The following is a 27,900-nucleotide window of genomic DNA, read 5'->3' on the forward strand; positions in this document are numbered from 1 at the left end:
ATTTGAAGAATCTCTGTGTCTCTGTGTGGCCTGTTGAGTTCATCTTATTCAAAGTGTGTTGAGCTTCTTGGATGTTTATGTTCATGACTTTCATAAAATTTGGGGAGTTTTCAACCATTCTTTCTTCACATATTCTCTCTGCCCCTTTCTTGTTCTTTTAGTTCCCACGATGTGTATGTTGGTCCTCTTGATGCTGCCCGTAGGTCTCTTAGACTCTGTTTGTGTTTCTTCAGTCTTTTTCCTTTCTGCTCCTCAGACTCTAATTTCTGTTGTCCTATCTTCCAGTTCACTGTTTATTTTTTGTGCCTACTCAAATCTGCTTTTGAATCCCTCTAATTGGAGTTTTCATTTTAGTTATTTACTTTTCAGCTTCAGAATTTTTTAGTTTCTTTTTAGATTTTCTACCTCTTTATTGTTATTTCCATTTTGTTCATACATTGTTTTATGTCATACTTTGCTATATGACCTACTGAGAGAAACAAAAAGAAATCAACAGAAAATGTCCCAGAAAAGACCCAACAGCAGATCATTAGACAAAGACTTATTAAAAAAAAAACTGTTGTAAAGATGCTCAAAGAACTAAATAAGATATGGAGAATCTTTGAATGCTTTGGGATTTTTCTGTTGAACACTGGACATTTAAATCATAATATGGTAACTTGGAATATGGTAATGTGGAAATCAGATTATTCCCTCCCTTGGAGTTTCCTAATTTTTGTTATTGTTTTTTGTTTTTGTTTTTTTGATTGTTGTAGGTTGTCTCTGTGCCAAGGATCAGCCTGAGGTGTAAATTTAAGGTTTTTTCATGTCTTTTCTGAGCCTTTCCCTGGATATGCATAGTCACTTTCTAATTCTTCCTGTATATGTAGTTATTTTTGAATGTCCTAGTCTTCAGTGTCTGGCTCCCATCATGGGAAAAAGTGGTAAATGACAGATAAAAAAGGGAGCTGGCTTTTTAAATACCTTGGAAGTCACTTCATTCTGATGCAGAGGAACTTGCAACAATGAGGGAAGATACAACAGTGGCAAATGGCTACCCTCCTCCTTGTCTGCACCTCTGTGATCAGAAGCAGCAATTAGTGATGAGAGCACCGATCCCTGATACTTGGAGGATAAGGTCCTTTTTACCTACCATGGCTTCTGTAATTTTCATGTGCAGGGCTCCCTGCCCTATGGCTGGGAGTTGGGATGAAGGAGGTGCTGCTACTGTGCTACTACCTGAAATAGACAAAATTAACTGCAATTTACTGTCCATGTCTTCCCTGGAAGTTAAAAGCTTTCAACAGACTCTATAGAGTTCTAACATAGTCACAGCAGACAGATTCTGCCAGTCAGTTTTGTCTAGGTAGGGAGACAGATTCCTGGTGCTTCTTGCCTCCTGCCATCTTCCCAGAATCTTCTTTAATCCCATCTTAATTTCTGTATTGAGTGACTTTGTGAGTAGATTAAGTAGCAAGACCTCTGTATTAATGGGTTGGGAGTGCTTTTATTAAAATATAACAGCTCTTTTCTCACCTACCTTTGTATTTAAGAGCTACATTAGATGCATTTGATACATGTATAGTAATTTTGGCATTTAACTTTTGGCAGGTGGTTTTGGAATGTATGCTTAAAAAAGACCTCATTTACAATAAGGTCACTCCAACATTTCACCACTGGAAGATTGATGACAAGAAATTTGGTCTTACCTTTCAAAGTCCTGCTGATGCTAGGGCTTTTGATAGAGGCATTCGAAGAGCTATAGAGGATATTTCTCAAGGTAGGTTATTTTGACTGTTTTCTTAATTTGTTTATCAGTTATATATAGTAGAAGTGACTTCAAGCAAGTCAGCTTTTGTGATATGAGATTAGGCTTTGAAAGCTGACTGTAGGTGAAGATAAAATAATGGGCTCCTTAATCTGTTTTATGTTTGTCACATCACAGTATATACCAGTTACGTGTATTACCTTGAAGAGCCCATCGAGAGCACACTTCAGATAATTTAAAAGTTTTAAAAATAAGAGCTCAAAGAAGAGGGCAGCAGTCAGGTAGAACTTTGAAAATTCTTCGTGAGTATGTTACTCATATCCTTGTTTTGGTAATTATAAAGAGAAAATTTGTAATAATCAAATATATGTCAACTCCAGTTATTCTATGGCAAAACCTTCTTTACTGCTTTATCTGATTTCATTAATAAGGATTGGCAGAGACCTTAACCCAGTCTATCCCTTTGTATATCTTACCAATCTGTTAAGATCATTAACTCTAAAGCTTGCAGATTTTAAAGGGAGAAAGAATATTTACATGTAAGACTGCCCTGTGCTTAATTAAACAAAAAGAAATCACGTTAAAACCCATTTCTTTACCCCAAAGAAGTCATAACTAAGATTTGATTTGCTTTTCTAATTAAGAAGAAACATTATCTATATTAGCAGAAATAACCTTCTTATACAACATAACTGAATGAAAATGTGTTGACAACATTGTGACTCATATATTTTGAAGATGGCATTTTAGTAGGAAAATCAGAAGAAATAAACTAATTACGAGACAAACCATAGGCAAGAACGTGGAAATGCTTAGTACAAATATGTATTGCTAAGTGTGTGAAACTGAAGTTAAATAATGTATTTAGCTACTTTAAAAGACTAGAATTTGGTAAACAAACAATCTTTGATTTCTGATTCAGAAAAAAATTCCATGAAATGATAGCACTCATTTTTAGTACAAGAACCCATAAATTCTTCCTATATCAGTGTTCTCATTGTTCCCTGCACATTTGAATCACCTGGGAGCCTTTTGAAAAATAGCATAATTGGTCCCCACTCCAGCTCACTTGAATCAAACTGCCTGGGGAGTGGTGCTGAGGCATTCCTTTTTTTTTTTTTTAAGTTCCTGTTCATTTCACATGTGGTGAGGAATTGTCAGATGATTATATATCATGAATTTAGGGAGGGGCAAGGTGAATATGGATCTTCAGATTCTCGAGTAGTAGTTGTCGTTCTCAAACCACTGCAAGAAACTTAAAAATAAAAAAATTTATGATGCCCAATGCCTCACCCCTCAGAGATTCTGACATTATTGGTTTGAGGCTGTGTTCTGGCATCAGTATAATTTTTTTAAAGTTTCCCAGTTAATTCTAATATTTTGTTAGTGTTGAAGCACCAGTGGTTTAAAAAGAAAATCATTATCCATGGTTGCTGGAATATTTAGTTTTGAATACTTTTATGCCCACATTCATACCCCCATAGGAACATACTTCTTTCACTAGAATCAGATAGATTGGGTTTAACCTTTTAAAAGAAAATTAATGAGAAGCTTACAAACACCTAGCCAGGTAGAATAGGCTACAGTACTCAGCCTGTCTCATTGTTTTTGAACATTTTTGAAAACATACTGGTTAGCATTATTATCAGCCACTGTATAGGTTTTCAGCAATCCCATTTTCTTACTTAGCCTCCCATGACAGTAAGAATAAACTATGCACCCTTTCCATAGGGCAGCTTTCTCTTCATCTCCATGATAGCTATGTCTCAAGGGTAGCATAAAGTCAGAATACTTTGCTAAGGTAAATCCTTCCTTATTAATTTATTGGAACTAAAGGCACTCTTGAACGCCATGAAAACTTATATAGAGGCATTGGTACACAAAAGTCAATAGCAACAATTGGCTATTGACTATCAACAGTGGATTAAGGCTCATTTTTTTGCCTTACTAAAGCTACTAAAATCCTAGTTGGGGGTACTAAATACTGTTTCCTGGGTCAGAGTACTTAGAAAAATTGAATAAATCACGTGGGTATTACCTAAACACCAGAAGAGTGTGGTGCATATACTTTTCCTGGCAGTTTCAGTATTTGAGAGAAATCAGAGACAGGGCTTGCCAGAGATAGCGTACTTTCACAGAAAACACCTCTTTAAGTAAGTAACTGGAAATTTACCTGTAGAAGAGGAAAACAGTTGCTTTATTCTCTGTCTAACAGAGGGGCAAGTATGAGTGACCAACATCTGACTGGTTGCCAGGCAGTCCAGAATGATCTCTGATTAGTCTTCTACAGTATCATAGTGGTATTATCAATGAGTCAGCAATACTAAAATCTAAAACAAAAATTCTATGCTTAATTAACTTTTACCCATTTTCTTAGGATGCCCAGCATTTAAAAATGAAACTGAAGGAGCAGAAGACAACTTACAAGTAAGTAGTTTGGATTAAAAGGAATTTCTAGACATAAAGGTTGTGGAGGAAATCACTAGCCGTAACAAATAAACAATTCATATAAAGTCTTAAGAAATTTCTGGTCACTGTATATGTCAGGAAATGCAGGGAAACAGAACCAATAGAATGTGTGTATGTGTATATATATATATATATATATACACACATATATATGTATGTATTTATTAATATGTGTAAAGAGGACTTGGTTTTGTTCGGTTTGTTTGTTTAAGGAATTGGCTCATGTGACTGGGAACTGGCCAGTCCGAAATTCACAGAGTAAGCAGGTAGGCAGGCATCCCAGAAGTTCTGGCAGAAGTTGATGTTTTGCTCTTGAGTCAGAAGGCAGTCTCAAGGCAGACTTCCTTCCTCCTTGGGGGACGTCAGTCTTTTCTTTAAGTCTTTCCAGAATGAGTCTACCCACTTTATGGAGGATAATCTCCTTTACTCTGAGTCTCTGATTTAGATGTTAGTCACATATGAAAATTACCTTCACAATAGTTAGACTGGTGTTTGACCAAACCACTTGCCACCATCACCTAGCCAAGTTGACATAAAATTAACCATCACAGATACCCCACCGCATAGGCAAGGTACTTGCATTAAAAATTCATAGAAAAGTAATTTCAAATTATGAATAAGCATATGGACACCCTTCTGTTTTATATCACTAGTAATCAGCAGGTAGTATAAATTAACATTTATTAGTTATGAAATTATCAAAGATTTAAAAATTAATATTACCCCAGACTGTGTCTTTCCATGAGGTTGACAGATTGATGCTCTGCTAGAAAATATAGATTGGTAGATTCTTTTTAGAAAGCAGTTTGGTAATAATGTATTTAAAAGCCTTAAAAAGAGGAACAGGACTTCCCTGGTGGTCCAATGGTTAAGACTTCCCCTTCCAATGTTTCAGGTTCGATCCCTGGTCGGGGAGCTAAGATCCCACATACCTTGTGGCCAAAAAGCCAAAACATAAAGCAGAAGCAGTATGGTAACAAATTCAATAAAGGCTTTAAAATTGGTCCACATTAAAAAAAAAAAATCTTTAAAAAAAAAAAAGAAATATTCATACCTATTGATCCAGTGAATCAATTTAAGGAAATAGAGATACACAAAAAATTTGTATACACAGATTTTTGGGGGTGTGTGTATGAAATATTGATAATAAAAAATAAGCTATCTAAATGGAATGGAAATGGTTGAATTAATTAAGGTATCTTTGTCATGCGACCACTAAAAATTTTATTATTAATTTACTTGCAGTGTATTGAGTAGTAAAAACAGATAATTATATGGTGTTGTCACCCATTGTTACTCAGCTAAAATGTTAAATTTGTTACTTTTGGATTGTGGGATTCTGAGCTATATGGCTTTCTTTTTAGTACTTTTAATTTCCTAAAGTATTAATACTTTTAGGAGAATAGTGAAAGAACCCAAATTTATATGTATACCTTGTATTAATAATCAATTATTCATATTATTGTAAAAATAGTCATCACCTAAAGGACATGGCAAAATGTTTTATGTACATTTATAATCAGAAAATAAAAATGGTTTTTATTTCTGAAAATTTGAGAAATATAGTAAAGTTCAAAAAATAAAACATAGATATGCTACCATCCATGATAGCCATCATACATATTTTTTTAAATATTTATTTATTTATTTGGTTGCTTCAGGTCTTAGCTGCAGCACGCAAGATCTTTGTTGCCACATGTAGGATCTTCGTTGCTGCATGCAGGATCTTTAGTTGCGGCACATGGGATCTTTAGTTGCGGCATGCAAAGTCTTAGTTGCAGCATGTGGGATCTAGTTCTCTGACCAGGGATCGAATCCAGGCCCCCTGCATTGGGAGCACAGAGTCTTAGCCACTGGACCACCAGGGAAGTCCCATACGTATTTTTAAATATAGCCTCTGAGTATTTTTCTGGACAAATAAATGGGTACACATGTGTTACTATGATATCATTATTCTGTAGCTTTTTTTTTCACTTAAATGCATAATGATATTTTGTGACCTTAAATGTTTTTTCAAGTTTACAATTTTTAATCTTTTTTGTGTCTATCTAATTTGTTTTCAATAGATGTATCCTAACCCATTATCCTTATAGTACATTTAAGAGTTCTTATTTGTGTTTTAATATATGAATCTGTTTATTTTCTTGATGATTAATTATTATTTTAAAAACTCAGTTTCCGTTAATTAGGTATAAGAAATAAATAATAAAATGCAAAATAAGTATACTTTTTATAGTTAAGTGTTTCCTAAAGTTCTGTTCTGGTATCAATGAGAATGTGGAGCGGCCCCTTGGATCCCCAGAATTTTACCGGCAAGAAGCAGGTTGAAAAACATTTTACATGTAAACATGGACTTCCTTTCATAAAACGGAAAGATAACTCAGAAATAGAACCAAAATCTCAAAGGGCAGAGCCAAGAGCTATGGAGAATTATTCCCATATTCAAGGAACTTCTAACGTGTTCCCACCTTGATTACAGAATTACTTTGGATCAGTGACTCCATTTTCTCTTATTCTGAACCAGAAGTTTTATAACAGTTATCCTCTGCCTGTCCTACCATTGTATTTTGGTTGTGTGTGGGGCAGATAATTCGTCTGTTCAGTTCATGGGTCCTCACAACGAGAGGAACTGTACTTAAGGAACACCATTCAGCTAAGTTGCTCCCAAATTTCTTACTCAAAGAAACTATGAGATAGTAAATGTTCTTTGAAGCTGCAGTTTTGTGGTAATTGGTGATTATGCACCAACAGCTAACCAATACATAAGCAGAAAAGGAAGATGAGTAGAATGAAAGCTAACATTTATAGTCATGTTCATTTTATCTTGCTCCCATTCTCAACTTTTTTAGATGATACATCTAGCTTAGGTTAAATTCCATTTTTCAATAGAAGATTGTATTATATCTTGGTTTTATAGCCCCTTTACAACTAAAAGTATGTTCAGGTAGAAAAAAACACAGTTCTTATTAGTTTAAAAAATTCTGAGCCCGATTATGTATGTATAATATATTAACCTTAATTATACCAAAAGGGGCTGGGGGATACTGAGATGCTAGCAAAATGTGAAATTTTTAAAAAAGAATCAACTTACAGAATTAAACTGCCAAAGAAAACTCTTAAGTTTACTTTAGTACCATTTATTTCATGATATGCTAAAGTTTTCACATACATCATTCTTATTTTGGAATGTATTGGAGGTTATACAGTATTCTAATTCAGTTAACCACTTTATTAGGAACAAAGTACATTATTGTTTTGTAAACCACCTATGGGCTTGACATACATAAACATTTTGAAATTATCTTGAGTGCAAGTTGACTGTAGTTTATGATAGTGGTTATGTCAGGTTTACTTTATTAGTGATTATTTGCAAAGAAAACTAAAATGGCTTTAAAAGAATAACCCATTCTCTAATTATTTTAACCCCAAGGAAGTAATGACTGTTAGTTAGATCATAAATGTCTTTAAGACTTTAAATATCAGAGTGGAAATCCTCTCCATTTTGAGTACTTATTAATTCATTCAGTAAATATTTGAGCACCTGTTCTGTTCCAATAACTATGCTAAACATTTGATTATTTGCTGGTAGATAACTTTCAGCTTTCAGCAATTCAGTATCTTTATCAGTATCATAAATCATCAGAAAGGTATTTACCTTTCTATTTCATACTTGTCTTTGAAAGGTTTCATAACATCATTATTTGGATTTAAAATCATATCTTGCTCATCTTTTATCCCTGATGTTTAGTACAATTTTGACCATATACATAGTTGGTAGGAAAGGTTTTTTGAAGAAAAATCTTCAAAATTAAGGAGTTAAAAGAAAAAAAAAAAACAAGCAGCAGTAAGGTATGAATGTTCTTTTCATTTGGTTTCTTTATTTAAGTATTTTAATGAGCCGGTTAGGTGGGGTGTTTTTTTTTTTTTTTAATGTTAGCTTACATTTGCTTTAAGATTATTTTTACAGTGTTTTTCCAACCAGAGTTGTTAGTCGTAACAGATCTTATTGTTCAGATAGGCTAGATTGCTAACAAAACCCATAAAACTCACCTCAGGATTGGTTTGTGATTATAAGAGGAAAAGATCTCAGATTCCATGCTTTGGGGCAGAAGAAAGGTGACACCTAATTGATCTGAAGTGAAAAGGTATCATATTTTCTCTTCGCCACTGAGAAATACTTGACTAACTTACTCTTTTTTAGAATTAAGTAAGGTCATTTTTGAGCCAAATGATTAAAAGGATTGTGATTTACATTTATTGTTCAAAGTCATTTGCTTTAGTCAAGGGCGCTATGAATTGTTCATGTACTCATTTTCAGAGGTAGTAACATTTTAATAAGGCTCTATATCTGAAAACTAAGTTAATGGATAGAGCTTTATTTAGCTAGCAAAATGGATTTTATATTACTGTGATCTCTCACCATCCTACCTTATAGTTAAGTTCCTGTAACCTTTATATATTTTAGATTGAGTTTAATTATCTAATAAGGGAGTAAAAAAACTCTGTATAATCTTTTTGCATAATATTTTGTCACTATTTAATTTTTCCTTGACTCTTAAACTAATCTTCATGTAGGATATTTGGTTAGTTAGAAAATTATAAAGAAGAAATCAGGAATCATTTATCCCTACCTAGTGGTAATTGCTATTAAGATTTTGGGTTCTTCTGCTTAAGTTTTCCTTTGTTCTTGCATGTTATATTCAAATACATACTTCTTTTTAAAAGTACCATCAGAATCAGTCTCTTCTCCATTTGGATTGTGTTTTTGATAGGATTTTTGTTTGTATTGGTAATGGTAGTGATAGTGGTGGTTGGAATTTAAGTAGTACAAATCATAAAATTTGAACCCACGCAGTCTGATTTCAGTGTCTTTGAATTTTGCCATTATATTGTGTAACTATACTACAGTTTATTTAACCATTCATGTTTCGTTGAACATTTACTTTATTTTCCACAGTCTTGTACATTAATTTTTGTTGGTACTTCTGAATGTGACCTTAGGATAAAATCCTAGAAATAGATTTCCCAATTAAAGGATTGTCTAAAGATTTATATAGTTAGCAAAAACTATGCAACTATTGCCTGCCTATTAACTAAAAAACAGATTTGCAGACAATAGACAATCCCTGAAAACCTAATACCACATTTAAGCCAAACTAACTTTTCATTTAAAGTGTAGTTTCTGTTGATTAATAAGGTGGAGGACTTGTTTTTCTTTTTTGTTTTTTCTGGACATTATATGTTGGTACTTTTCTCGTATGCCTTCCATATTATTTCATCACTGATTACTGTGTTCAGGTTGCCTAAACAAAATACTATATATGCTATTAGTATTTTTAGAAAAAGCTCATAGACATGCAAAATTGAAAATTCAAGGTTTAGTTTATTCTTAAACTAATAAAAAGTAACTAAAGAAATCTAGCAAACAGAATAGGAGACGTTGGTGGTCAAATATAAAATGCATTGCTACTGGGTGCTACATCAAAGTGTAAATAGTGATTTTGTTGGGCTTGTAGAATTGTTAGTCATTTTTTTCCTTTTCTGTGCTTTCTAAGTTTGCATAATTTGTATAGTTTTAAATACCAAAAGAATAGCTTTGATAGCATTTTTAACATATGCAATGCTAGAATATAAGATTTCTTTATCAAAGAACATCTAAAATTTTTTCATCATGCTAAAGTAAACTAATAATATAATTATTTAAAACTTCTCTTGTTGAATATGACCCAGTCACACGTTCAAACCTGTGATTCGTGATAATACAACTACAAGAATGAAAGTTTGGAACAACTGATAGACTGTGAGGTTTTTTCGCACTATATTGTTTATTGGGAATCATACATTTTAAAAAGTTTACAGAACAATGCTGTTTTCTCTGCCTCAGAATTAATATAGAGAGAAGGGACAAAGGAAGGAGAAAAGCAAAATCTGTATTTATTTTCTCTACAGCTGTCATCTAGACTTATGTTCTGAAAGAGAACTACAGCTAGAATTATTTTATTACTTTATACAGCAACCTTTTACTTTATACAGCATCCTTTTACTTTATACAGCATCCTTTTGCCTCTACACACAAAATTGCTGTAATAGTCTTGGAGAAATAAAAAGCTAAACAATCTCTGAGCAACCATAGAAGAATAATTATTATACCAGCCTCTGAGAGTGGAACAGATTTCCACTGTACATGAAATATTGGCATGGTTTACTTTTTAGGTAATACAGATGAGCCAATGCCAGCACAGTACTAAAAGCATTGAATGTGGATGTATATTACTGCTATAGACAACTTTTTAAAAGCTGGAGCTCATGCAAATGTATGTACATCCTTTGTGCGTATCATACATTAGATTTTCTGCTCTTGTGGAAGATTTTTTGGCATTTTCCACCACCTAACTTGAGATTACACCCCTTTTCCCATAGTAATTGTTACTTTTAAAGAGTTTTAATCCAGTAAAAAACATTCAAGTTTGACTAAGCCAGAATACTTTTTACTCAGTCTGATCCAAGTTTTAAAAAATGTTTTGGCTACTATTAATTTTAATAGTGGAAATGGTACAAATAATATTTTTTATAAAATAACAATTAAAATTTTTTTCTTATATGAGTTTGGCAGAGATAGTTAAATGATAAGGCCCAGTGTGGGTAGAGATGTGAGGAAATAGTCTTTCTTGAGAGGTTTTCAAAGGGCTCATAAGTTTGCTAGAGGGTAGCTTATACTCTCTAGTATTAATGGGAATTAATCCTAAGGAAATAATACTACCAGTGCACCAAGATGTATTTATAAGGAGGTGTGTTGAAATGTATATGACCAAAAAATTGGAGGCTATTTAAATGCCCCTAATTCGAGTTTTGCCTACAGAATACATAACATATACAAATACTGAACTTCTTTGCAACCATTTTAAAGCACAGGGTACACCTTTATATATTGACACAGGGAGAGGTTCATGGTATGTTTTGTGGTAAAAGAAAGTACTACATGGATAGACCTAAATATATAAATGGAATCAAATTATACATAGACTATAAACATATATATATTAAGTCTAGAAAGATACATGTCAAATAATAATAGGTGCTATTCCATACGGGGGTGTGTGTGAAGAATTTTTTGTGTAATTTGAACTTTTAACAGTTATTAAAATTATTTCTTTTGTGGGTGAAGACTTTTCATTGTTGTTTAAGGAGTTCTTTTTCTACATTTTTTTCTATTGCCAAAGTTACTCCCAAGGGTCTATATTAATATAATGTGATCTGACTTGTGGTTATTTGCATATCACTGATTATTTATAAGGTACTCACTGTGTGTCAGGTGTAGTTCTAAGCTCTAGGAATAAAACAGAGAGAAAGTCATTACTGGCTCACGGGAAAAATACAAATAAAAGAACACTTAGAATATAGGGTGATAGATATAAGTATTTTTGAGGAAGTTCAGAGGAGGGAGTAACTTTGGAGTGGATTAACAGACTTTTTGAGGTGTTTATGGCTGATGTTAAGTTCTTTTTTTTAATTTTTATTTTATATTGGAGTATGGTTGATTTACGTTGTGTTAGTTTCAGGTGTACAGCAAAATGATTCAGTTATACATATACATACATTCATTCTTTTTCAGATTCTTTTCCCATATAGGTTATTACAGAATATTGAGTAGAGTTCCCTGTGCTATATAGTAGGTCGTTGTTGATTATCTGTTTTATATATAGTAGTGTGTATATGTTAATCCCAAACTCTAAAAAGGAGTTTTTCTAGTGGAAAAATTGAAGATAGTCTTTGTGGGCAGAGGAAATGACATGTACAAAGAATCAGAAGTGTGAAATGTTAGACAGTACTGGAGAGAAACAGTACATCTGAAGCAAAAAGAGATGATGAAACAGTAGAGTAGGAGCCATGGTAAAGTAACAAACCTATGCATTCATTTGTTAGTTCTTTTGTTCATTCTCAAAATTTCTTGTTCATGAAAAGAAAACACTGTAATTTTTAGTAAGACTAGTCCATTATCATAGAAATTAAATAGCATATCCATAAATAAGAGTGAAAGTTGTGATAATGCCTAGTCTTAGTGAGAATATAGAACATTGCTTGTGGATATATGAATTGTTAAAACCGCCTTGGAAAATAATTTTTATTTTATAAATCAGAGCATACGTGTATCTTATAATCTAGCATTTCCACCCCTGGATATGTACCAGAAAAATTCTTGTATCTATGTATCATGAGGCCTGTAGAAGAATGTTCTTAGCACCCTTGTTTGAAAGAGCAAAAAATTAAGTGTTTTATCTTAGGCAAGTTACATAATGTCTTTGAGCTTTAGTTTCTTCCTGTGGAATAGAGAGATAATAATGCTAACTAGCTCAAAGGGTTGTTGTGAGGATGAAATGAGTTAACCCATGTAAAGTACTTGAGACAATGTCTGCTACATAGAAAATGCTTAATAGGTGTTAGCTATCATCACTACAAAGAAGTGAAAATGAGTGAGCTATTGCTACATATATCAACATGAATAAGTTTCATGAAAAAAAATGAGCAAAAAAAGCAAGTTCCAAAATGTCCCAAATAGCATGATATCAGTCAAATAAAATTCAGAAGCATCTAGAACTAAATATTGTTTAGGAATAATACTTATGTGGTAAAGCTGTAAAGAACAGTAAGAAATTGTAAAATAAACAACTACTTCAAGATAATATTTACCTATCCAAGTGGTAGAGGTGGGGGATGCTATTATTTGTTGTCTTGATAATATAATATTTGTTGTCTTGGTTATTTCTCTTTCTTAAGTTGGGTGATAAGTATACACATATTCACTTTATTACCTTTATATTATTATGTCTATAGTCCTTTATATAAAATATTTCCTAAGGGAAATATCAGTGGTTTGGTGTGTATCCTTCCTTAAACTGATAAAATTTTAAAATACCTATTCATCCATCCTATCAATTTGACAGATAGGATCATGTCATACTGACAGTTCTGTCCCTAGCTTTTTTTCATTTAGCAATATCTTGTGAGTACTGCATACAGCTCTTTTTAATGGCTTTTAGAATTCTATCATATATGTATACCATAATTTTTTAACCAGTCCTGTGCTGATACAGCCATAGGATGTTTTCTCCTTTTCTTTTTTTGTTAAAAAGAGTGCTACGATGATTATTTGTGTGTGCATGTATCTGTATATACGATGACTTTCTCAAAGAAAAAATGCACTCCCACCAACAGTGCAAAATATCCTGTTTCTCCATACCCTTGCCAGTGTTGAGTATTATTATATTTTCCATCTTTTCTAGTCCGTATAAAAAATTGTCATCACATTTTTAAGTCTTTAATTGAAGTCCATCATCTTCTTTTCATGTATTTGTTGTCTGTTTCTTTTTCCTGTGAAATAAAATTGGACTTTATCTTGTACCTCAGTGCTTCTGGGGTGAGAGAGCCCATTTCTATGGATTGTGTAAATTATGTATCTTGAAAGCGTTCCTCAGACAATGATGATTCTCGGCCCTCTATTCTCCAGTGTGTACAGGGTTCCCCAATAGAGCTTTGATAATTGGATACCTTAGAAGGGTTCTGAGTAGAAAAACCAACAGATTTGCACGCCTAGCCTTTTCACAAGACTGGAAACAAGGAGATCACTTAGAAACCTACTAAAATAAGAGAGGCAAAAAAGGATAATGAGAGCTTGCATTAAGAGAGTAGGTAAGTGGATATGGAGAAGAGAAAATGGATTTGAAAGACACTCAGAAGATTAGCTTGTTTAGAAAATTATTTTATTTTACTGACCAAAAGAGATATTCTGCATGAATCCAGAAGAGTTTAGGGCAAGGGTTGAACAATGTCTCAGTTTATTATCTCAAATACAGAGTGGCGGGAGGGGGGGTGGAGGGAGGAATCTACTTATGCCAAAAAGCAAGTGACTGGTTCATTAGTCAGTTGAATTACTTGACTATTTTGATAGAATATAATTGTATTGTATTTTTAAATATTATGACTCTATATCAAAAGAAGGGGGGAAAGTATATACCTAGATTTAAAAGAAATCACCCTTATAAACGTAAATAAGCTCTAGAAAAATTGGAAAATCATTCCTAATCATACCATCAAGGAATAATATTAACATTCATTTTATATCCTTTTAACCTTTCATCTTTTTATGGTTATAATACTATAAATAAAATTTTATATACTGATTTTTTAACATTAAACATTTCTCCACAAAGTAGGTATTATTCATAAACCTAATTTCAAATGACCACTCATTCCATTAAGTGGGCATACCATCATTTACATAACCATTCCCTTAATTTAGGACATTAAGGTTATTTCTTCATTTTTACTATTAAAAAAATTCTGAGAAAAATATTTTGTGCCTAAAGCTCTTTCCATTTAGTACAATTTTTTTCTTTACTAGATTGAATAAGTGGTCAAAATGTGTGAATGTTTTAAAAGCTTTTGATACATTTTACTAAAATTGCTTTTCAGAAATGGTTGGTCCGGATTTTCCTCCTGTGTATAGAATAAGCAGTGAATGAGAATGACCATTTTCCTTATCACCACTTTTTTTTAATACTTTGTCAACTTAATATACACCTAAATTTAAACTTGCTGAAAGAGACATAGGTAGTAGGAAAATGGTCTTTTCCTGTTTAGGATTCTCTAAAAATGTTAGTTTCTCACAATTCATGTATAATATGTCCCTTATTATAGATTGTAGACTCTACATTTTCAAACAGTGAGGGTTGGTTTGTTTATTTTTACCATATCAGACACCTGAAAGATGTTTTAGTTATTTTATTAGCTGAGACACATTTAGGTGTATAGTTATAAATTCACTGTGAAGTATGAAATATTTCTTTTTTAAAAAAATATTTATTTATTTATTTGATGGCACCATGTCTTAGTTGCGGCTCATGGGCTTCTTCTTTGTGGCATGGGAACTCTTAGTTGCGGCATGCATGTAGGATCTAGATTGAACCTGGACCCTTTGCATTGGGAGCGCAGAGTCTCATCCACTGCGCCACCAGGGAAGTCCCAATATTTCTAATTAATAGGTTAATTCCAGGTATTTTGGTAAGCATTTTTAAGTTGAACTAAATCATTTATTACCCAAATACTATACACATTTTATTTGTTTAATAATGAAACAATACTTTTGATATTTCCCTTTAAAAAATAATGTATTTATTTTTAATCAAAATGAAATTTATTACTGTTTAATGTAAGTAGAATTAACCTCAGTCAGTACAGTAAAACACTGGGTCATGTAAACATTTTGTATTTGTTAAGATACAGATTTTTAAGTAAGCTTTATTATATTTTACAATTCTTAAATGATTTCTCAGTTAGATTAGAATACAGTAAAGACAACCTGATCAAAATACTTGTCACCATTAAAAGCATAATTACTTTATGATCACTACTAATACAGTTTATGCTTGTTTATAGTTTTTAATCTCTTGAGTATCTCAACTAACCCTGAGATTTTTAATACAAATACTATACCCAGTTTATAATAAAAAGGAGCTGTGATTTAGAGAAGTTAATTGCTTAAATTGCATACCCAAGTTGGATAAGACAAGGTTCCAACCTAGGCCCTTTCTCTAAACCTTTTTGTTGTTATTGTTGTTTTCTTCTATTCAGTTTGCTTATGATTTTTGACAATTACTTGGGTCATTTATTTTGAAAACTCCCTGGAACAAATAAATATGCTTCCTGAATTCTTTTTTTTTTTTTTTTTTCTGAATTCTTTTTACTCTCCCGAATTTTGATCATTAATTTTGAAAGAATGTTTGCTGAATACCATTATTTAGCCACCTCCTTTCCAATAACTTAGCATTAACTGTCATAACACATTGATATAACTATTAGGAAAATTAGCTAAAAATAGCAATTAACTGGGTTTGACACATGTAGTTTTAAGTGACAATAGACTCTCAGATACATTTTTTAAAGTTTAATTGCTTCCTGATAAAATAACAGCTTTTAGTTTTCAGAGCATTTTCACATATATTACCATCTCACTAAATCCTTATGACAATCCATGTCATAAAACAGTATAGGTATTATAATTATTTAATTGAAAAAACTGAGTTCCAGAAAAATTAAATGTCACAAAGCTTCTTTGTTTCAGAGCAATGACCAGAACATGCATTTATAAATTTATAATATCTTAGCTATAACTTTTATGAACTTTATTGCTTAATATTAGAAGTAATACCAAATTTTAATAACTTTTATGAACTTTACTGCTTAATATTAGAAGTAATACCAAATTTTAATGTTTTTTATTTTTATAAAAAAGCTTGTAAATGTTTCTGCCTTTAAAATTATTAGCCCTATAATGATTACTCTAAATTACTTTAGAGTGAGCCAGTAAAGGTATTTCTGTAATTTTAGTTGGCTGTCACTTTTTCTTCCCAAATAATTATATACTAACGGGAAAAATAATAGCAAAGAGTTATCTCATTTCTTAAAAAAATAAAAAAAAGAAACAAAACCTTTTCAGGACTTTTTGTTTTGTAATGTGCTAAGTTTCACTTATTCAACATTTATTTCACAGAAATATTGTTTATGAAATTCCGAAAGCATTTTGTTAGTGACTGTCATTGATTGAACATATCTCCTTCACTGAGTCTTGTATATGGTTTGAATCCTTCTAAATAATCAGCAAGTTCAGGCTAATTAATTAATTCACTCATTCAATTACTTTTAAAATTACGTGGACTACTGTCTTCCTTCTTCGATCCCTCGTATCACACAGCACAATCCTTGGTACTGTGTAAAAAGAAAAAAGTTCTTTAAAAAAAACTTGCAAAGTAACAATTTTATTGATTTGTATTTTTTCCTCATAATTTCTTCATTTTCTGTGTACATATATCACTTTTAGTTATAATTAACAGCTTTATTGTAATTAGATATCTTTCTCACTTGGCATGGATAGCCTTCTAATTCTTCCTATGTTATTTTTTTTAAGAAAGTCCATTTTGCTTATAAAGTTGATTTTTTTTTTTAAATTCATATTATTTTATTTTGACATGGCTTCCTAACGCACATTTGAGTTTGGGGAATTGCCATACACATTGATGGTCATGGTACATACTTACTGATTTGGTAAATTTTTGTTAGAGTAAAGGTATCTTATTTTGTTGTTGTTTTTTACATTCTGGTAACTAATGATTTGGGGATTGTTCCCATTAGGCAGCTGAAGAGGATACTTCCAGTTCTCTAGTGAAAGATCATCTCTTCCAGCAAGAGACAGTTATAACCAGTGAGCCTTACAGAAGCTCAAGACCTTCTCCCTTTGAAGATCTGAATGCCAGAAGAGTCTACCTGCAAAGCCAAGCCAATCAGGTGAGAAAATAAATATTTTTCAATATATTATTCATATTTATAGAAATCGGATGTGTTAGATGAGAACATTAGGACCATCTGCCCTTTACCAGTCAAAGAACAACAGAAACCCAGGAGAATAAGATTTATAATGAATCAAATCCGGAATGAGACAATACATATATGTCATAATGTCCTAAACAGGTTTAATAATTGAGTCATAAATTTGACTTTAAATTTTTTGATGATAAAGGGGAAAGGTGTTAGTTACATTTTCATTGTCCAGTAGAGGGATACAGAGGAACATAAACCATAGTTTCTGTTCTAAAAGAGTTTATGATGGCATAATAGATACGTGCTCATAGTGATTGGGAGCACAGGATAGGGGTATTGAAGTCGTTGTGGAAGATGAGAGTTTGTGTTTTTTCTTAAGATACACCTGAACTTTTCAAGGATGAGAAAAATTGTTAACTAATTGAAGAGGGTGGGGCTGGTGATGAAAATTGGGGGGGAAAACACAGGAGGAGCGAGGGGATGAATGTTTTAAACAGAGGGAATTTTAGTCAGCATAGTCTGCCATAACAAAATACCATAAACTGGGTGGATTAAATAACAGGTTTTTTCCCAGTTCTGAAGGCTTTGAAGTCCCAAGGTTAGGGTGCCAGCATGGTTGATTCCTAGTGAGGGCTCTCTTCTTGGATTACAGACAGCTGCTTTGTCTCAGTGCCAGAGAACGCCCAAGTGAGCAAGCTCTCTGGTGTCTCTTATAAAGGGCACTAATCCTATCATACCAGGACCACACCCTTCATGACCTAATTACCTCCTGAAGACCCCATCTCCAAATAGCATCACACTGGGGGTTTGGGTTTCATATAATTTGGGGGGGGCAGGGGTGACACAAACATTTAGTCCATAGCAGGGAACAGTATGAGCCAGAGGTATGCATGATCTAGGGGGAAAACAACATGGAGGGTGAAAAAGAGAGGCAAAGAGAACAAGAGCCAGACTGTCGGGGTTTTATGTCCTGCAAACCACCTTGGACTTAAATCTTGTTTGTTGTTTCGCAAAGCTGGGTACACATTCATGTGCCAGAAGACACAAGGAACCACAGATTAAACACAGTGCATTTTTATGGAGTGTCACTTTTACTTACAAACAAAAAAATCCAAAGCGGTGTACCAGGTTTACATTCCCACTAGTCGTGGGAATTTTCCTGAATACTTGGTATTGCACCCCCCCTTTCCCCCTCCCCCTTTTTTTCCCCAATTTAGTCACTTAGTGGAAGTAAAGTAGTATTTTATTGTGATTTTAGTTTATACTTTCCTGATTACTACTGCTTTTGAGCACCTTTTTTTATATGCTTATTGACCATTTAGAAATTCTGTTTTGTAAAGCACCTATTCAAGTATTTTGCACATCTAATATTGAGTTGTCTTTTTCTTATTGATTTATAGCCATTTTCTTTTTGTTTATTTTGGAAATAAGTCCTTTGTTGGATATATATATATTGCAGATATCTTCTCTCTGGTGGTCTTTTTACTCTCTTAATAATGTCTTTTGCTGAATAAGAGTTCTTAATTTTAATAGAAGAGTGATTTAGTGATCGTTCCCTCTGTGGTTAGTGCTTTTTGTGTCATGTATAAGAAATCTTTGAGTATCCTCACCAAGCCATGAAGATATTTTATGTTGTCTTTTAGAAACTTTATTATTTTTTCTTTCATGTTTGATTTTTGTAAGTGGTATAAGATTGAGGTCAAGGCTTCCCTCCCTGCACCACAACCCCCAAATCTGGATAGCCAGTGATCCAGCACCATATAGTAAAAAATCCTAGCTTTCTGAAACAAGTGCATTGCATTTTCAGCTTTGTCATGTGACTGTATGTGTGTGGATCTATTTCTATTCTCTGTTCTGTTCCCTTAGCCTATTTGTCTATTTTTATACTGGTACCACACTTTTAAAATAACAGTAGTTATATAATATTTCTGGGATCTGGGAGTTATGTCCCCCAGCTTTGTCCTTTAAGATCTTGTTGTTCTTGGACGTATGTAAATTTTAGAATCAGCTTATCAATTTCCACAAAACTCCTAGAATTTTGATTGACATTGTATTGCATTCATAAATTAATTTGGAGGAAGTTAACATCTTGCCAATACTGAATCTTCTAATCCATGAAATGGTAAATTCATTCATCTTTTGTTAGATTTATTCTTAGGTATTTAATTTTTGTAAGTTTATTTAGTTATTAATTATTATAAGTATATTTTGTAAATTGACCTTATATCCAGAGACATTGTTAAACTAATTTATTAACTCTGTACTTAAAATCTGTAAATTTTTTAAATGTCTGTTTCTTGTCACACTGGCTAGGACTTCTAGTGCATGGGGGATTGACTTTCTTATTTTGTTCCTTATCTCAGGGGAAAGCTTTCTATATTCATTGCATGCATCATTAACTATGATATTTGCTGTATATTTTCATAGATCCTTTTAACAGATTAAGGTATCTATCTATTATTCCCACATCACTAAGTTTTTTATGACATGCTTCTGCAGTAATTGAGATGATTCTAATTTTTTTCCTTGTTGATTCTGTTGATTGGTAAATTGTAATAATTGGTTTGCAACCTTGCAGTCTTGGAATAAACCCATCTTGGTTGCCATATAATACTCATTATACATACACATATAAACATATGCACACATAAAATTGGGTTTAGTAATATTTTATCTAGGATTCTTATGTCTGTGTTCATGGAAGAGATTGGCATATAATTTTCTTTTCCCATAAAATCCCAGGCAGGTGTTTTAATCAAGGTATGCTAACTCCATGAAACAAATTGGGCAGTGTTTCTTTCTTGCAGTTTGTGGGAAAGTTTAAATTTGTTGTTTTTCTTAAATGTTTGGTAGAATTTCCTGGTGAAGCCATCTGAGCCCAGAATTTTCTTTATCAGATGATTTTGAGCTACAGATCGATTTCTTTAACAGATACAGGACTATGCTGATTTTCTAATTCTTTTTAGAAAGTCTTTTTACAGGATTTTGGTTTTTATTCCTTTTTTATGGAAAATTTCAAACATACTAGAAGTTGAATGAATAGTGCAGTCAATTGCTGTGTACTACCCTGCTTCTGACATTAGTCATTGGCAAAATGATGATATGCCATATTTTCATTATTATTCAGAAATGGATTGATTTTTAAACATTTGGGGTTTTCTACTTTTCTTTTTATTGCAGATATTCTAAGAATATACTCTGAATGATTTCATTCGTTAACATTTGTTGAGGCTTATTTAATGACTCAACATAAGGTCCGTGTGCCATGTGCACTTGAAAAGACTTCATATTCTTAGATGTTGTGTGTAGTGTTCTTTCTATATATTAGGTCAGGTTTGTTATCCTTATTAACTTTAAAAAAATCTGCTTGTCAGTAACTGAGCAAGGTATGTTTAAAAATCTCCAACTTTGATGGTAGAATCATCTTGTTTTAATTCCATCAGTTATTTATATATTTTGAGGCTATTGCTTGTAATTTTATAATTGTCATACCTTTATGTTGAATTGACTCTCTTGTCATTATGAAATATCCTTCCTTATCTCTGGTAATACTTTTTGCCTAAAAGTCTACTATGTCTGATATTTTCTTTTGGCTAACGTTTACACAGTGTGTGTTTTCCCATCCTTGTACTTTCAACATTTATATGTCATATATAAGATGTCTCTTTTAAACCATATGCAGTTGGGTTTCGTCTTTTTCTCAGGGTGTTTTTGTGTTTTAGATTATTTTGTCTCCTTACTTTTACTGCAATTATTGATATAGTATAAATCTACCATCTTACTTGTTTTCTGTTTGCCCCATTTTTCTTTGTTCATTATTTCCTCCACTTGACTTATTCAGGTATATTTAACTACTTAATTTTTCTTTTTTATTAGATAATTAATAATACAGTTCAGTGCTTTTATTGTAATCCTAGAGGTCACAATACTCATTGTTAACTCCTTAGAATCTACCCTAAATTGATTGTTTTTTAAACCACTTCTGGAAAATGCATGGATCCTACAATACCTTAATGCCATTTATCGCTTCTTCATTTACCGTTTGTGTTGTTGTTGTCATGAAATTCATTCTGTGTGTAGGTATTTATAACCTCCCAAAATAATATTTTAAACAGTCAACATTGATTTCAGTTTATCCGTCTACTTATGCTTTTGGCTGTTCTTTAATCCCTTGTTTATTACCGTACTACCATGTAGGATCATTGGCTGCTTATTGCTGTTGGTGAATCTTCGTTGTCGTTTTTCTGGAAACATCTTTTATTTCCTCCATATTTGAAGGATGTTTTGCTGACTGTCACATTCTAAGTTATCATTTATTTTCTTTCACCACTTTAAAAGATGTCACACCATTGTCTACACTTTTCCATCATTGCTATTGAGAAATACTGTCTATCTTTGGCTTTTTGCTGTTTTATTAGCTATGCCTAGGTACTAGGTTTTTTTATTGGGTTTATAGAGCTTTTTGAATCTGGCTGATATCTTTGAACAGATTTAGAAATTTCTCCACCATTGTCTCTTCAAATATTGTTTCTAAATCTGAGGCTCAGGGAGAGATATGGACTGAACTTAAAGTTGGGAGTCATTATCTAACGATGGAAATTAAAACTATGAGAGAAGTTTGAATTACTTTGTAAGAAGAATAGTATTCAAAGCTGGAACACTGAGGATCACTAAATGTTAAAAGACAGGGTGTTGAAGAAGAACAGTCACACAGATAGGAGAACTAGGAAAGGGCAATAATGTCTCAGAAGCCTGAGAAGGAGAGTTAAAAAGGTAAGTGAGGAGTAGTTAATTAATGTATTGCAATTACATCGTCCAATAAAGGACCTGGATGAATCCTGGATTCATCTCTGTAAAGGTAATTGTTACCCCTAGCATAGTTTCAGTGGGATTAGGAGGCATTCATGACAGTAGAAGAAACAACTTTTTTCTTTTTGTCTGAGCTCCTTTCAAAAGTTTGACTACAGAGGCCTTCCTTTAGACAGCAGGTGGAGCTAGAAGGTGGAGGGCCAAGGAAATAAATATGTTTAAAATTTGAAGGGTTAAAGAAAGTGAGAAGTTAAAGATTTGGGACAGAGAGAATAATTGATAAAGACCCAAAGGAGACTATCAAGGACACAGGAATTACACTGAAAGAGGAATTACTTCATTTTTCTAGACTGAAGAGAAGTTTAGGTAGAACTACAGATTTATTAAAAAGGAGGTAGAAGGTTAATGAAATTCAGACTTGATCAATTCAGCAGTGTGTGCCCTCGCATTCTTGCATAAATCTAAAATTTAATTGTTTTTATCTTAAAAACTTGAATATGGGGGCAGGGGGTAAAGAGAAAATAAAAAACCTTCTGGATCATCTGGGAATTTTTCTTCCAGCAAGTCCCAATACAGCCATACCACAGCAAATAAATAAATATAGTTTGAAATATTCAAGTTAGACACAGATTGTGAAAGGTTCCCTGCCAATAGATATGATTAATTAGGTTACTTAAGGTCGCAAGAAACATATATTCTCAGGCTATGTACGTTGGTGGGGACTTATCATAATGACCTGGGCAAGTACCAGGCTAATAGCATGTATTCATTCAGCCTCTCTGGTCCTCCCATAATTGGAACTCCAGTTGGGATTATCCCCCTTCCTCCACTCTAATTAAGTCTAATGCCAGTGTTTCCCATATAAGTAAATGGTATATCACTTATACATTTGCTCAGGGCAGAAACTTGAAGTTATCCTGACTCGTTCCTCTCTCAATCTCTTACTGTAGATATCAGCAGTCAATGAGCAACCCTGTAAGCACTACATTCAAAGTATATTTCTCAGACGTTCATCATTTCTTACTGCTATAGTCTTCTAATTTCCCTACTTCTACTCTTATCCTTCCCATCCACCCTAATAATCTGTTCACACAGTAACCAAAGTGATCCTTTAAAAAGATACAAATCAAATGTGTTCAAAACTTTATAAAAGTCTAACATCCTATTTAGAACAACATACAGAGGTTTTACAGGGCTGTGCATGATTTTGTTCGTGGCTTCTCCAGATTTATTTTCTATTCTTTCTCACTCACAAGCTCCTTAATACCTCGACCTCCTATGTTTTAAGTATATTAAGAATATCTATGCCTCAAGGGCTTTGCATCTGCTCTTCCTTTTATCTGAAACACTCTTCCTCCAGATGTTCCTGGAGCTTGCTCCTTACTTCAGGTCACCTCTTCTGTGAAGCCTTCCCTGAGCACTCTAAATGAAATACCAACCCTTCCATCACTGTATCCTTATGCTATTTTACTTTTCTTAATAACACTTATTTCCTGATTATAATTTGTCTCCTATTTGTACTTTTTTTGTTTGTTCACTGATACGTTCAGGAATCTAGAAGTTCCTAAGATAGAGTAAGCACCCAGTAAATATTTGTTGAATGAAAGAATAGATGAATAAATGCTAACAGCATCACCTTGGAAGCATCCTACATCAGAGGAATAGCCTTGCCAAAAGGACTAGACTACTTCGTTGCTGTCAAGAAATATGAAGAGTGTGAGATTTAACCCTAGCTAGCAAGTTATATGAATGCTGCCAGAAGACATAAGACTGCTAGGTCAGAGACAAAGGACTGTTACTCACAGCACAATAGAGTAGCATGAGCTTCATGTTTGTGTCAGTTCCCCTTGCTTCCCAAGTCCCATGGGGGTGGTGCTAAGCTGCTCAGGTGAATATTGCACACTCAGTGGGTTTGCATCCCAATATTGGAACCCTGAGTTTTGGGGAACCTCAGTCTTTTATAATGGGCGATAATCCTGCCTGACTTTTGCCAGGGAGGGACACAGTGTCTTTGTTATACTCGTTAACTAAACAAACCTAACTTCGAAGGAGAGATACTATATCTTTCAAGGGTTTCCCTATTCACACATCTTTGAAAAGATAGTCTGAAGCAAAGGCAGATAGTACCTCTACTCACTGTATCTGCAGAAGTGAGACCCATGGAGAATTGTCACCTAACACTAGTTTAGGTTTTTCCCTCTAGCAGTGCTTAAACAGGTATTGTCAGTGTTTGTCTTTGGCTCATTTTCTGTGCTTCCGTGGACTACTTAAATCCTTTTGATGGATTAGGTACATTCTTTCAAACTGCTAGTGCTCTCAGTCAGGTTTTAGTTAAATCTAATAGGCCTGGAGGCCATTATAGTTCTTTTACTCAATTTCACTTACTTTCAAGTTCCTGGAGGTCATTTCACTGCAGATGAATAAGACCACATGTATTATGGTCTTACAATCAAAGGTTTATGATGTATTTAATACATAGAAAATAATACATGTAATGAATACCTGAGAAAGCAAAAAACTTTTAAAAAAGAGCACCTCCAATCCTGTTCCCTTGCCTTCATCCTAGAGGTGACCTTTACCTTGGACTGTGTTTGCTTATTAGCATTCTTATGCTTTTCTTGGTAATTCTACCACTTCTTTTTCTTCTGCCAGTAGATATTTTAGTTGTTTCCATATTTTTGATATTAGGCATACTGCTAGTACAAACTTTCTTGCCCCTCAGCTATTCTTGTGCAAGAGTTTCTTTAGGGTGTACAGAAATGGGCCCTTGATATTGATGTGCTATAAAAAGGCTCTTGGGCAAATTAGTCTATAAGATTTGTGTGTTCTGTGACTATAAGAGATATTTTGAGCATTTGAGAGGTTAGAGAAATAACGCTGAATATTCCATTACAAACTAATTTTAACCATATACTCTTATATAACTTGTTATTGAGTAATAAAATTTTCAGTGACACTTCTTTTTGAATTTTATTTTTGGCCAGTATCTCCTAGTTTATGGTGGTTTTTCACTCTTTTTATGGTGTTTTGGTGAACAGATGTTCCAAAATATAATACAATTGAATTTATCATTCTTTTCGTGGTGGTGTTTTTAAAAACTCCTCCCCACACCTTATCTGAAAGATTTTTCTCTTGATTTTATTCTAAAAGTTTTGCAGTTTTGTTCGTAAAACAAACTGATTTTTGTTCCACTTTTATTTTTTCCATATGGATTACTGATTGTTAACAGCACCACTTATTGGATCCTTCCCCCTGCTAATAGGCAGTGCCGTAGTATCTGTCATATATCAAGTTTCTATTTCTGGTCTCTCTTATCTGTTGGTCTGTTTGTCCTGGCACCAGTGCCACTTGTCTTCTTTACTATAGGATGTTTTAACTCTATAGCAAGTCTTAATATCTGTAGAGCAAGTGCATCTACCACTTTTTTCTTCTTCTCTTTTTTGTTGGTGGGTGGGGGAGCTGTTTACTCTTCCACAGAACTTAGAATTAGCTTGGGACTTCCCCAGTGATCCAGTGGTTAAGACTCCACCTTCCAGTGCAGGGGGTGTGGGTTCATTCCCTGGTTGGGGAACTAGGATCCCACATGCCATGGGGTGTGGCCAAAAAAAAAAAATTAGAATTAGCTTATCAAGTTTGTTGAAAAATCCATCTGCAGTCTGTATTTGAATTGCACTGAATCTGTATATTAGTTTGGGGAAGAATTTAGCCTTCTTTTCCATGAATATATAATATATCCTTCTATTTAGCTCATCTATAGTGCTCAATAAAGCTTTGTATTTTCTTCATGAAAAGATATCATATATCTTTTAAAAGAGTGGATATATGGGGCTTCCCTGGTGGCACAGTGGTTAAGAATCCGCCTGCCAATGCAGGGAACACAGGTTCGAGCCCTGGTCCAGGAAGATCCCACATGCCTCAGAGCAGCTAAGCCTGTGCGCCACAACCACTGAGCCTGCGCTCTAGAGCTTGCGAGCCACAACTACTGAGCCCACAGGCCACAACTACTGAAGCCTGTGCGCTCAGAACCCATGCTCCATAACAAGAGAGGCCACCGCAGTGAGAAGCCCACACACCACGATTAAGAGTGGGCCCTGCTCGCCGCAACTAGAGAGAGCCTGCGCACAGCAACAAAGACCCAAAATGAGTCAAAAATACACTTTAAAAAGAAGAGTGGATATATGTATATGTATAACTGATTCACTTTGCTGTACATGTGAAACTAACACACGTTGTAAGTCAATTATACTCCAATAAAAATTAAAAAAAAAAAACATTGGAGAGGTTATAATCATGCAAAAGTAATCCAGCCTGTGCCCTAGAGCCCACGAGCCACAACTACTGAAGCCCAAGCACCTAGAGCCTATGCTCCACAACAGGAGAAGCCACCACAATGAGAAGCCTGCGCACCGCAAAGAAGAGTAGCACAAGCTCGCCGCCACTAGAGAAAGCCTGCATGCAGCAGTGAAGACCCAATGCAGCCAAAAATAAAGATCTTTTTTAAAAAAAAAAGTAATCCAGAAATCTTACTTCATCCCACATCAGTCCTTTAGTCCTACAACATAATTAAAATTGAAATACTTCTGTTTCTCTTTATGTTCCTACCATGTGATTAAAGTGCTAATGAAGGTAAAATTCAAAACTGCAGGAAACAAGGCCAGGAATGAGATAACCTCTTCAGTCATTAACTATTTTTATTAAACTTTCTTTCCTGTTTAAGACACTACTAATACTGAGTAGGTGGTTCGAGTTGGATATATCCATTTAAATTGCTTTTTGAATTGAAGCATACAAACTTTTTAATCCAGCATTTTTACTTTTAGCAATTTCTGATATAGATACACTTGGACATGTGTATTAAAGATAAATATGTATAAGGATAATTTATGCAGTATTGTTTGTAACACAAAAGGTGGGGAAAAGCCTATATATATATAAATCAGACTAGTTAAATTAAGTCATCCATTCAATGGAATACTAAGCTGCTATTAAAAGAATTAGGTAAAGCTATATGTATAAACACATACACACACTTGCATGTGTGTGTAAATTAAATATGTGGCCAAAAAGTGGTAAGTACCACCTGAGTGGTACATTTGTTACAGTTGGTGAACCTACATTGATATAGTTTACAGTAGGGTTCATTCTTGGTGTTGTGCATTCTGTGGATTTGGACAAATATATAATGATATGTGTCCATCATTATAGTATCATATAGACTTTTTTCACTGACCTAAAAATCCTCTGTTCTCTGCCTGTTCTTCCCTCCTTACCTCTCCCTTCTCCCAAACACAGATCCTGGCAACCACTGACCTTTTTACTGTCTCCATAGTTTTACCTTTACCAGAATGTCATATAGTTGGAATCATACAGTATGTAACCTTTCACTTTGTAATATGCACGTAAGGTTTTTTCATGTCTTTTTTTTTTTCAATACTGAGTAATATTCCATTGTCTGGATATACCACTGTTTGTGTATCCATTGAGCCTACTGAATAGATAAACAA

General features: G+C 33.7%; 1 protein-coding gene across 1 annotated transcript in view; it reads left to right on the forward strand.

Annotated features, from left to right (window-relative positions):
• The window catches only part of SPRED1 (sprouty related EVH1 domain containing 1), a gene marked incomplete at its 5' end in the record, with an annotated part of 69,113 nt that overhangs the window by 20,841 nt on the left and 20,372 nt on the right, over nt 1-27,900 (forward strand). The window contains 3 exons of the mRNA XM_082648787.1: nt 1,591-1,759; nt 4,125-4,174; nt 17,402-17,554. Coding sequence (XP_082504913.1) covers nt 1,591-1,759; nt 4,125-4,174; nt 17,402-17,554 — 372 coding nt within the window. The remainder of the gene's footprint in view (nt 1-1,590; nt 1,760-4,124; nt 4,175-17,401; nt 17,555-27,900) is intronic.

This window comes from Grampus griseus, assembly GCF_964374135.1.
Source record: "Grampus griseus genome assembly, chromosome: 2".
Classification (NCBI taxonomy): Eukaryota; Metazoa; Chordata; class Mammalia; order Artiodactyla; family Delphinidae; genus Grampus; species Grampus griseus.